The sequence below is a fragment of the Strigops habroptila genome, chromosome 6 (genome assembly GCF_004027225.2).
Source record: "Strigops habroptila isolate Jane chromosome 6, bStrHab1.2.pri, whole genome shotgun sequence".
Classification (NCBI taxonomy): domain Eukaryota; kingdom Metazoa; phylum Chordata; class Aves; order Psittaciformes; family Psittacidae; genus Strigops; species Strigops habroptila.
Genome location: NC_044282.2, coordinates 60768244 through 60781126, shown reverse-complemented (window position 1 = coordinate 60781126; position 12883 = coordinate 60768244). Strand labels below are relative to the sequence as shown.

The window sequence follows — 12883 nt, the reverse complement described above, 5'->3', positions numbered from 1 at the left end:
ATTTTAAATTTCTTGCCGAGGGCTTTGTTTGACTTGCCCCAGGCAAGCTGTTCAACATATTTATCAACCCTGTTGTAGCATTAGAGCCAACGCTTATCTAGGAAGATCATCCGCTTAATGCCATCTGTCATCAGGAGTTTTATTTCTTTCAACTGAGCTTCTTCTCCATTTCAGTTTGTTTTTTTTTTTTTTTTAATATTCCTCCCGACTATTTCTTACTTGATTGTTTTTCTCAAATATTCTGTGATTGCTCAAATATTCTCTGGTTGCTACATGTTAAACCCCTAAAGACATCAATAATACAATTTTACTTGAAATCTTGATTGATAACATTAATCCTATGTGCATCCAGATGGCTCACCAAAGCGGCCTACATATTGCAGTGTTATGTAAAAGATGATACTGCATTTCAGTCTGAATCTGGATTTCTTTCCAGATTCTCAACAAGAATTTGAAAAAATTCAGAACAAAGACTCTGGGGTAATTTCATGCTGTATTTTCATCTTGGTGCCTATGAGGACATAGCTTTGATCATTTTAGACTTTCAGGCCCTTATTAACTGTTGTATAAGTGCACAGGCAGAATGAAAGTTTTCAACAAAGCTGTATTCACTTACTTTACGTGTGATTTTAAGATCCAGTTCTTACAATCCAGATTCGGATTTCTGTCCACAATAACAGTGAATCCAAAGAGACTGGTGTATTTCCGTGCAGAGACCAAAATTTAATTTTCTGGAAGTCTGGTGCTATTATAATTTATATAAAATTCAAGAAGAACTATTGTAACCAGGCATACAACCGCTGTGTATGGACTAGGCACAGGCTGGATATTCTCCTGGGTTTTGAAGACGTCCTGTTCTCCTGATTGTCCAAACTGGGTGTTTGTCTGGGTCCCATTACAACTTTCTTGCCACCTGCTTGCCCATCATCTCCTTGCAGGAGAGAACACAATGGTGCCTACCAAGGTCTCGTCCTGACCTTTCACAGGGAAGCCAAGGTACCCACTTCAACCTGTGAAGTACTAAAAATTAATGGTCCCCACAGCTTCAGAGCACACAGCATAAATATCTCTTTGGCTCAGTACTTAGAAATAGCAGTACTTGGACTGACTTCAATCAGTCAGCTGTACCAACTGCTCCACACAGTTTTTTTAAAAGAGAAAAATGCCAATCACACTCAGTATTTGGCGGAAATGTATGAAATAAGCATTATTATATAGGTATATAACTTGCTGAGGTTCACTCTATTCCTTCCAACTGGGGGAAAAAATCATTTCAGTTCAAAGCAGCTGAGCATTTCCTTCTCCAGATTTTATAGAGGTAACTAAATCAATCGTATTCAAAATTTGGGCCAAGTCCTATACTGGCCAAGAGAAGTGGGGCTACTGGCAGCTGTGTCTTCAGCTCCCAGAGAGATGCTGGCTCGAGAAAAACACATTGAGGTAGGCCGGTGGGATGTACTGTTGGCTGTCCTTTACTGCTTCAATGTATAGGAGCAGGCTGTGCCCCCAGCTACTTTTGGCTGGCTACTGTAGCGTTTGAGCAGCTGGCAGAATCATTGCTTCCAGGGTTTCAGAACATAAGCTGGCACAAGAGCCAGTCTCCTCTGTCTACTCTGCTCCTGAGCTTTAGAAAGATCCTGTCCTGCTACTTACTCTGATCTGGGGTTAGGGAAGAGGTTTCCAGGGCACGTTGCTCTTTGTTCTCAGCACACCGGCACGTTTTATTTTTCTGAGTATATATTTAAAACTGACATTTTCCCCTACTTAGTGGAATCATACATGCTAAAATCCTGTTAACAGAAGGAGGAGCAGGATCCATATCCTTTGCAGTTCATCTTCTGCAGTAAAGCTTTGCTATGAACCTGGCATTGAAAGAGCTTCTTAATCTGCTGCATGGAAAAATGCCTTGAAGTGTGGGTGTAGGGATTGCAGGCAGTGGGCCAGAAAAGACTTGGCATGCGAATGAAATAATGCATTCATACTTCAGAATATGACAAAAAGAGTCTTCTGGATGTCCTGCTGGACTGCGGGGAGGGAGAGTGCTAGTAAATAAAGCTGGCAGGAGCAATAGGTCATTGGGTAGTCAGGCAGAAGTCAGGTTGTGTGTGCACCTGATGCCCAGCAGAGAAGGATATACCACAAAGGTAAAGGACAAAGGCATTAACAAAAATGCTGTGCAAAGGAAAATACCATATACATGTATATGTTTAGAGAAAATATGAAAAATAGACAGTGTATAAAAACAATACACCTGCAATGAGTTTCTTTAACTGGAAAGCAAAGAGTCCCTGAAGCATCAGCCTCCTTCATCAACTATGGAGCTCACAACTTACTAGGCATTAATTAGGACAGAATGGGTACATCTTGTGAGGTTTTAGTTTGGGTCAGGAATACCCTTCTGATGCAAATGCATAATGGAACATCAGGGAACCTGCATGGGAAGCAAGTGTGACTCAAAGATATGATAGGAACAGCGATTGGAGAAGGGGATCAGAACCAAGGCAAGTAAAGGTCACCTTTGCAGGATCATGCTGTTTCTTGTAGAAGTGGAGAAAACATCTTGAACATTGCAGCATTTTCAAACAAGCTTTCCAGTCTTTTATTTTTGGTTCTGTGTCATGGCTATTGGATATAGTACACAATATAAAGAATCTAGCAACATTACAAGCTATGAACATTATTATGAGGGTAAGTAACTTCGTAGTTAGTAATTTGGCTTAGGATTCGTCTAGCTTATGCTAGATGCTAGTTGTAGAATAGATTTCTACAACTGAGCTAGTCATGCTAGGCTCTTTTTTATAGTTGTGGAGGAGAAATAGGCAACTTTCAGACAGAAATCACAGTATTCTGGGAGATTTGATTTAACCACAGTTTCAGAGACTTTCGGGTTTGTGTAATGTCTGCGTACGGGTTATGGACTTGATTCTCTTGACTTAAAATATGCAAACAGGTACATTGGAGATGTCCAGAAGCATTTTGCCTGGCCTCAGGATGTCTTTCAAGAAAGGCATGTGTCTCAAGTCCTCTGTCATTTATGTCGACGCCTTGTGTAGATAGATGTCTTATATATTCTGAGGCATCTCAAATGACCCTGGATGTCTCTATTTAGGCAAATAAATTAATCCCTGGATGAATGAGCTCCTGTTTCAGTCAATGGAGACCTAGTCAATACGGTTAATATAATCTTTAAAGCTATTCATCTCACTAGAACGTAAACACCTGGGGTTCAATTCTGCTTGGTTTATTTCTGAGTATTTCAGAATTATTACAGATTATCTGTAACAATGGGATGCATATCTCTCTTATCAGAGTAACATTTTGCTTTCATTATTTTAGGAAAATACTTCAGCTTGTGCTAACTATTTTTACCAATATACAAATGATCTGGGTTGCCTATGGAAACAAATGTTCCTTGGCTGAGTGTAAGCCTGTGTACAGAAAGTTGCTTGGAAGATACATATATGTATGGATATAGAAAGAATATAGTGTGAGAAAATGGCTGTGGTTGCTAGAAAGGAATAGGAGTAGTAGCATGCATTCCCAGGTTGTATGATTAATATTATTTGTAGGGATGAATGAACGTTTAAAGATTGCCGTTTGAATCTGTTTGGTTTTGAAGTTCAAACAGAAAAAATCTTTAAATACCTTTGAAATTCCAATTAAGAGTCAGTCAAAACCCATTACTAAAAGAATAGTTTTTGTTTTACAAATTAGCAATTAAAAAGTGACAAATATCTTCAATGGTTAAACACTCTTCTGCAATACCCATTATGTTCAAATAATACTTTTCCTGGGAACATGAGTACGTTCCCCAGTATTTCCTTTTTGTTTTCTTTCTCTTAGGAATGCCTTTGGAAGCTCTCTATCTAACTCTAAAGCTGCACTCACTTCACCAGTACTGGGGATTATGCAAATCATTCCATGAATAGTTTAAAATCACATTCATGTTTTCTAGTTTCAAATTGTAATATGGGTGGCTTATTTTGCTTTTATGTTTCTTTTCGGGCTGTTTTTTACTAGTTTATTTTTTCCATTTGAGTTTCATTTAATTATTTAATAGAATTATTTTAATTATGTATTTCTATAGTTTTCTTACTAGAGTAGTAATAATCAGGGAAAGGAAACTTTTTTGTACTACAAGGCTATGCAAAGTCTTGAACTGAGATTATTTTCCTATTTTAGTAATCATTGTTCATGTTAAATGTGGCTTAAGGCATCCAGTGCTCTGAAGAACAGGCATTCTATGAGCTGATGTGTCTTAACTCCAGAATATTATGTGGGGTTTTATTGTTAATATTTCTCTCCCTAGGACAATTTCTCTGTAGAACGTGGCACCACTTTAGCAGAATAACAAACATCAGCTGCTGAATGTATTAATATTGTGGAAAGCGATTTAGTATTGTATTGTTGTAAATTACACCCCTTTACTAGCAGGTTGTTTCATTATGACAAAGATTTCAATTTTGTCTGTTCTTGTGGATGTGAGGATTTATTCTTTGTGCAAGGTGCCAGCAAACTTAAGAAATGATGAGAATAGTTCACCAAGAGGATAAAATGTCTGTCTCTCAGAAGAAGGAAAGCAGAATGAATTCAGACATAAACTGGAAGAAGAACAAGTGACAGAAACTGTGATGGGGACATAGGTCACTAGGTGAAATCAACCTAGTGGAGAGGGCTATCAATAAGGAAATCCTAATTAACAGTTATCGATCAAGGAGAATCAGACCACTACCCTGATGATCAGTAATTTCAGACAGTGCAGTTAGGGATTTATTGAACATTAAAATTCTTGAAATGAAAAGAATGAGCATTTCTATTTTGTATTTGAAGTTGGGCCTATATCTGAACTCAAACCTTAATTTTGGGTTACTCATTTGAATTCAGGTACGGGCATAGGAACATGTGGGAAAAATTTTGGGTTTATAATGTTCCTTGGTGTAAATGAAATAGCTCATTCACCACCTCTCAGCGTGCTTGTGCAGCCAATGTTAGTTTGATAAATTTGCTACAGTGTCTTTTCTGCAAGGTCTCAGCATCACCTGCTGTGGACATAGCTGGGATTATAGGCAGCTGGAGCTCAAACTTCCCGAGTAATATTCAGGATGCACAGCACTCTTATACAGTTTATTTTCTGCACTTTGCATACAGGTCCAGATACAGACTTAAGATCTAACAAACAACCCATAAAACTAATTAAAAGCACCCTTGGAAGCAGTCTAATGTAGTCTTAAGTCTGCCCACTTCTGTGTGAGTTCAAATGCCCTCTTCTTCTCTCCACCTAAATCCAAAAGGTGCCTGTTTTTTCTCTATGACATATTTGGGTGAACGCTGTCATGGGAAGTAGAGAAGAACCTAATGAATTATGAAACCACCAAGAAGAACTTGGTGTGTATAACTGGGCACTGTGTGTATTTAAATATCTAAATTTAAGATAGCTCAGTATTAAATGGATCCTGACTCCTCCTTTTGGGATTGCATACCTAAATACAAAATTTTCTTCTGTTGAAGAAATTATGATTATCAGAAGGAACAAAGTCTGTTAGAGCAGACTGGATAGCCATGGAAAAGCTGTGTTTCTACCTTTTCACTATCTTGCAATGGAATGGAAATACCTTTTTGGGGGACCTGTGGTAGACTTAATATACAATAGGCATTTCACGTAATTAAACAATGATCCTAGTCATGGTTTTTAAAAATCATGTTTTCCGTGACTTTAGCAAAAGCAGATGCACTTTTCAAAGAGTTTCTTCATCACAGTCAGATTCTGTAATGCCTTCAAAATGTCCTCACAAATAAAGTAGTATAAAGATGTAATCAAGATTTAGCTATATCTCTAAGGCTGGGGATGAGGAGTAAAGAACTGAAGACGGAAATGATAAAGCTCAAAGGTTTTATTTTAACAGAGAATTGACTTCTTACCCCAAACTGTGTACGGTTGTGTTTGCTTCTCAACTTTTAACCATATGCCTGTTCAGTGTAAAAAGGGCAAGAATATGCACATCCTCTGTGCTAAAGTATTGTTAATGAGTTTTGGCTACATGCTTCACATCGCTCAAATGTACTGCAACCGGAGTTTTGGCAGGATACACATGGTATTTTTACAAGGAACTTGCAGACATACCTGTGTTCACATGCAGTTTTACACATAACTAGGAGAAACATGGATAAAAACATACTTATAAGCAATTATTTGGTTAAAGACTTAAGCGCTGTGTCTAAAGTACATGTTCAAAGGCTGTCTTTGCAACAGACCAAGGAGCACTTCCCAGCTCACTGTTCTAGGCTCCCTCTCATCCGTGATCTGACTGTTGGGATGAGACATGGGCATCCAATGTCCTCCTTATACATGCTCTGACAGGTGTGGGAAGAAAACCTGAGCGTCAAGGATTATTGATGTTCTCTGGTTATGGACAAAGACAGGACCACAGCTGCCATTTGTACTGTGCAGCATAGGCAGAGTGATGTGTAAAAACTGTCTCACCCTATATCAGTTGACTAGATCTAGGGACATAATTGTTGGAGAACTTCGCAGACTTAATTGAGATAGATAGATAGATAAAATAGTGACATCAGGTATAGAAATACAATCTAGTTTAAATCACCTTTAGGCAGGTGTGTGAGTGCCTGAAAAAAGTCTCAAATAAGAATTCTTGATTATTCTTTCTGCAAAATAGGGAGGGAATTTCAAGAGAGGTCCTACAGCAGTTTGCCTCTAACCTAGTTTAGCTGAGGAACCCAAGTCTAAGAGCCGTAGCTATCCCTGTAGTCAAAGGAGAATGACTGTAATTTGATCAGCAATTTGTATCTTCTGTGGGCTGAATTGTCCTCAGGACGTGCCTGCCTCTTCCTTTGGCCTCCAGGAACAGGCTAGGTTCCTAATTTATGCGACTTGCTTGAGCACCTGAATTAGAAGGAGAAATCTGGGTCATTACTTCCATAATTTTTGGGGCATTACAACTTTAATTTGAAATTAATCTCTGAAAGAGAAGAAAAAATATGCCTTTGTGAGACATCATAGTTGATAAAAGGGACTGCTCTGTTCTAGTTGTATTTGAAGGCACATTTCTCTAATTTTTTAACCCCTCATATCTGCAGTGTTATCAATAGAGAACCCATCATGGATCATTGATTTCTAAGTGTATTTAATATTTTAGGCTTATTTTTACCGCCTGTTTTTTTTTTTCCCCAAATGTTTTAGGAAGGGAATAATAAAAGTAAGTATGTTATTACTGAAAGAGAAAATACATCACCCATATCAGAGATAAGCTAAACAATACAAGCGTACATGACGTTTCAGCTTTAGAGAGTCCTCCAAATTGTAGCTAACATCTCTAAACTATTTAAGCCATCAGAGAACTGTGAATGTTAGTTTTGTTTGTTCCTTCCCCTGGCTTTTATGCAGTGTGCTTGATTCCTATTACTAGGAGAGTTTTGCTAATTTACACCTGTTGACAGTCTGATGTCCTTTGATAACTGGCCACGTGGCTGAATGACTAGCAAAATTTTGTCTGAACATCAAATATCTGTGTGCATAAATTGTTAAACTAAAGCATTTCTCCTTCTGTATAGCAAATCATCTAACGCATTATTACTGCCACCTTTAAAGACTGCATATGCCCAAAAGAAGAAAATTAAATAACGGTTTGCCATTAATACAAATTACTGTGTTTTGACAGCTTGTTAATCAACTAAAGTAAAAATGATACTGTACAAATAGTGAATTGCCTTTTAAGTAACTTTTTTTTTATGTGCATGAGAATTCTTGTTTGGGCCTTTGAACCCTTGTAGGATTTGTCCTCTGTGATATGTTAATATTCAGAAGCATAAATAAAGCTTTATTTGAGTTGTGCTCTAATGCAGAATGTATTTCCCTGTATAGTTACTCTATGCATAATCTTGGGAAATGTTTCACCATCATGTGCTGGCTATGGGTGTTCCTTCCGCTATGGACTATATCAGTATGCAAATGAGTGATTTAGTATTGATCATATTTTGACATAACAATATGTACTTTATGCAATATTCAGGCATGGGCTGTTTCTGGGGAGCCGAGAGGAAGTTTTGGAGACAGAAGGGAGTCTACTCTACTCAAGTGGGTTATGCAGGAGGGTATACTCCAAATCCTACCTACAAAGAGGTCTGTTCAGGTAAGTCTTCCTCTTTGGTGTTTAAGGATTGTGAGTAGAATCCTGTCAGATTATGGGTGACAATGAACAGTAAAGTGAGTGTCTGCAGTGACTAAAGAAGTGACTAAAGAAGTTTGGTATTTAGTCAACTTGGGTATTGGCCTTGCATCCTAAACTGTAATGAAATCTGTGGTATACTTATCCCATCGTTGTCTTCTAATAATTAATAAGTTAATGTATGTACAAATATTCTGGAAAAAAACCAAAAGAATTCTGGAGGAAATAAATTCTGTTTCAAATTATGCAAAAGGGTTCCTTAGAAAAAGCATAAGTTTTGATTTTACTTTTGTCTGTATCTGAGCATGAACAAAAATTAGAAAGCGCACATTGTTTTTTTATTCTTTCCATATAACCAAGAGGTTGTACAGAGAAGTCTGAATTTCTCATTTGCTTTATTTTTAATAATTTCTTATTTTTCATACAATTCATTGCACGGCATCCTCTCATTTCTATGTGAAACCTTGCATTTATTTTTCATTGCACTTGTGTACTAATCCTTCTACAGTACTAACACCCAATAGAGTTTCTTTCTGTGGTCTAAAACACAGAACCACTGCCAGCCAACTGACTAATGCTGCTGTTAAAGCAAATTCTTCCTTTCTGATACTCACTGGTGGAGAACAGCTTGGAGGTTTTCTTTTGGTTTATTTTCTTGTTAACATTTTTTATGCCAAATGTTGAAGTTGATACACTGTTCTCAATGACAATCTGTCCTATAGGCTTGACAGAAAGAGCATAAAAAGTTTAGTGGCACAAACAACTAATGGACACTTTAGGAACTGTGCAGAAGTGCTGCAAGGCATCCAAAAGCAGAATCTTTCTGAAAATAGTAAAAAAGTGAAAAGATGTGTTTTAAGGTGGAATAGAATAGAGTTAGAGTAGAGTAGGAGTAGAGTAGAGTAGGAGTAGAGTAGAATAGAATATTTCAGTTGGAAGAGGCCTACAATGATGATCTAGTCCAACTGCCTGACCGCTTCAGGGATGACCAAAACTTAGAGCATATTATTAAGGGCATTGTCCAAATGCCTTTGTTTAATAGACAATACTGCACTAATTGGAAATTTCCTTATACATGCTAAACAAAACTTCTAGCTTAGGGAGAATAGGCATGCAATTGAGTGCAAATGTTTAATGTATAGAGATTTAAAAATATCTAAAACAAAAAAAAAAGGACACCATGTGTTAGAATTAACTAGTAAGTAGATACCCAGAACTCCTGCGAGACATGGCAGTGAGAAGTGTCATCTATGGAAGGATTGGTGGTGTCTGTCTTATTTGTCCAAATGATCCATTACTTCCTAATCCTTCTGCAGTCTTGTATTTTGTACTTTCATCATTTGCCTGCACTATCTGTAATTTTTGTAAGCATATGTGGTCAAGACCTATCTAGTAATTATCGTCCACTCTGTTTAATGGCCTGGGTATTAAATAATTAGATGATTTGTATAGAATAGGGATATGCAGCACAATTTCACTTTCCCAACTCATTCACAGTTCCAGTACACCGCGGGTGGGTGTAATGGGCTGTGGAGTGTTTCTCCAAAGGTAAGGAGTGCTGGTGGTTGGCCAAGGGGAGATGTGGACACAGGGCAAGATGGCGTAGCCAGGGAAGTAGAAAAAATGTACCATCTCTTTCAGTTCTGTGCAGTATAGGCTAGTTTTATATTTCAGAATAGGTTGATAGTAATGAGCTTTGTGTTTGACTGAGGTACCTTAAAAGCTTTTTATAGCTACTTTAAAAGTGTTGCATTTTTCAATAGTGAACAAAAATTAAAATGTTAATTAAATAATAAGAATCCTGGAATAAAGAAATAGGAAAAATCTTTGAAGTCTATTTTTAGATAGTTGTTTTAGTTAGATTTGTAGTGCAAAACCACTGCTGAGGTTGTTTTTCTAGTGCTTGTTTTTATACACATTTGCATTATGAATGTTTATATTCCTCCAGATGCTGGACACTGGAGGAATTTTTACTCAAGAGATATCCAGAAACATATGCACATATTTCATAGCCTTGTCTGAACATAAATGGGATGTGTATATGCTACACATTTCTGTTCCTGGTTGTGCAGCTGAGCTGAGTTGCAGAATTTACTGATTTCAGCATGCTTTTTTTTTTCCTACTTGTCTTCTAGCCCTATTTTATTCTAATTTTATTCTGTTTTGGGGTTGGGTTTTTTTTTTTTTCCTTTTTCTTCTCTCCCCCCCCCCCCTCCATCTTTGAACATGTTTTTTGGATGTCTCTTTAAAGAGAGATCTCACAAGCTCCCTTAAGACATTGCCATCTGACTGCTTCTGGTTGCCATAGTTTTCACTGAGAACAGTTCTTCTTATGAAATAGTAGGCTCCTGTTACGCACTGCGGTTGTAACTTTCTTATTCATCTATACTGGCAAGATTATACCTATGATAAACATTTAACAAACATGTCCTCTAGATCCAGCTCTAGCAAGGACATCAGAGCCTTCTAAACAGTATCCACTTGGCAAGTCTTTGAGCTTTGCTTTCAGCCCGTGCAGTCCTGAAAATTCATGCAGGAAAGTTATTTTAGTCCAACACCTTTCTGGCACTCTACTCTGAAGAAAAAAAGCAACAATTCCTTGGATTAAACATTTCTCACTTCTTCTAAAAGCACATTGTCAGCTTCACTCTTTATACTAAACCTGAGTATCATCTTCTGTAGAAAACAAGAAAATGATGTTTCTTTGTTCTCTTCATGCTCTTAGTATATTTTCTAGTAAGAAAATGTTGTGCTGCTTCAAAGAAATACAGGTCTGTTTTCCTCACTGGTTGTGTTCCAGTCTTTTCCCGTGATCTTTATTTGTTAGCCTTAACTGGGAAGCAAAAGTGATCCTCAGACCTACTATTAATCTATGTGAGGGGACACCGTTTCTCCTACAGCACCCAAACCATGGCTGTACTGTTACAACACTATGTTGGTTCCCCATGGAAATTTAAGCCCCTAAGGGCAAACCTCCAACCTCATAAGCCATGAAGAAGTGCATGATTCACCTCTCCTTTGGGGAGGTAGAAAATTCATGATTCTGCTTGAAAGGGTCAGGTTAGTATTACCCTGTACAGTCATGGGACAGGTCATTTGAAGATTTTCCTAGCAGTTGATATGCTATTGCCTTGCTAAATTGATGTCCAAGAGATATAACTGAATTACTTTGAAGCTTATGAATACAGTGCTGTAAAATTGTTTTTACATTTTGTGGTGACAACCATACAGATAAAAATCTGAAAAGGCATTCTGGAGTGTGTAAACGATTCTGAGCTATTTTCAGAGCATAAGCCTAATACATAAATAGACTAGTTTTGGCCAGCATTAGAGAACCCAGGATGTTCATTCAGTTTGAAACAGCTTTTCATATTTTGCTTACAGATGTTCAGAACAATTCTGTTTATCTGTATATTCATAAGCTTTTTGAAATCTGCATAACGCAAGTGGCACTGAAATCAGAAGGGAAAAACTCTGCTGTTGTTATTCATAAACGGTTATGTACAATTACCATAAAAATATGCAGCTAACAATGATTTTCTTAAAAACAGGTCAGTTTATAAGCTTATGGTTCAAGCTGTTAACATCTAAGCAGGTCATTTTATTTTGTTTTGAGTTTTTTCTTTGTTTATCTTCAGCAACTAGAATGTAAGAAAAATAGATGAATACGCCTGTTTATTATCCAATATTAGTTAGAAGGCTTAGTGAATATAACAGTATAGTTAGTTAGTTAAGCCAATTTATAATCTATACAATTCTCAGTACTTTTCTGAAGCATATTCTCTTGTACACAAATTACAATTCTTAATAATGAACAATGCGATATAGAAGTATGCCACATGGACTTAGTTTTGGCTTTGAGTTACATAAAATATCGATTGTGAAGTTATTTCACATTTCCCGTACAGCAAACCCACATTTTTCTGAGATATAGTATTGCCTCTTGCGTACCAATTAGTTTTTTTACTGATTCTTCTATGTAGGAGTTCCAGTTGTCCTTAAAATGTCTAGGCTTCCAAAGGTCATCTGGAAGACTTCTAAATAAATAGCTGATGGAAGAGAGTGGAGAAAGGCAAAATTAATTTCTTGCTCTGTTACCTCCTATCCCTTTGGTCAGTTGGTGATTTACAAAGTTAATTCCATTTCTACTTCATCTTAGTTATACTTGAAGGAAAGGGTAAGACAACCAGTGAAGTCCACAGCAAGTTGATGGTTAGTATGTTTTTGCTTTAAGAATGGAAGTGCATGCAAAGGGTTTGACTCCAAGATGTGGGGTTTATTTGACATTATCATGCATAAACAGCATGATCATTAGAGCCAACAACAGAAAATCTGACTAGCATTTTTCATGAGTTATTAATAGCAATATAGACAAAATAAATATATGGGAAAATATTTCTTTCCTTCTCAGATTTCCCATTCTCCACAAAATACAAATGAACGTGGGTGTCCCATCCTTGGAAGTGTTCAAGGCCAGACTGGATGGGGCTTTGAGCAACCTGGTCTAGTGGAAGGTGGAACTAGGTGAGCTTTAAGGTCTCTTCCAACCCAAACCATTCTTTGATTCTGTGATTCTAGGAATGTCCTATAACAAATTACCAGTGTGTTGAGACAGTGCCTTATGTTACTTGGAAAGCCCTTCATTTAGACACAACAACACTATTCCAAAGTGGGTCTGATTCTCTGAAATGTTTAAATGT

The 12883-nt window shown here is 37.3% G+C and overlaps 1 protein-coding gene across 2 annotated transcripts in view; it reads left to right on the top strand.

The window, feature by feature from the left end:
- The window catches only part of MSRA (methionine sulfoxide reductase A), a 283999-nt gene that overhangs the window by 128187 nt on the left and 142929 nt on the right, over nucleotides 1-12883 (top strand). For both annotated transcript variants that reach the window (XM_030489862.1, XM_030489865.1), the window contains exon 3: nucleotides 8028-8147. In XM_030489862.1, coding sequence (XP_030345722.1) covers nucleotides 8028-8147 — 120 coding nt within the window. The remainder of the gene's footprint in view (nucleotides 1-8027; nucleotides 8148-12883) is intronic.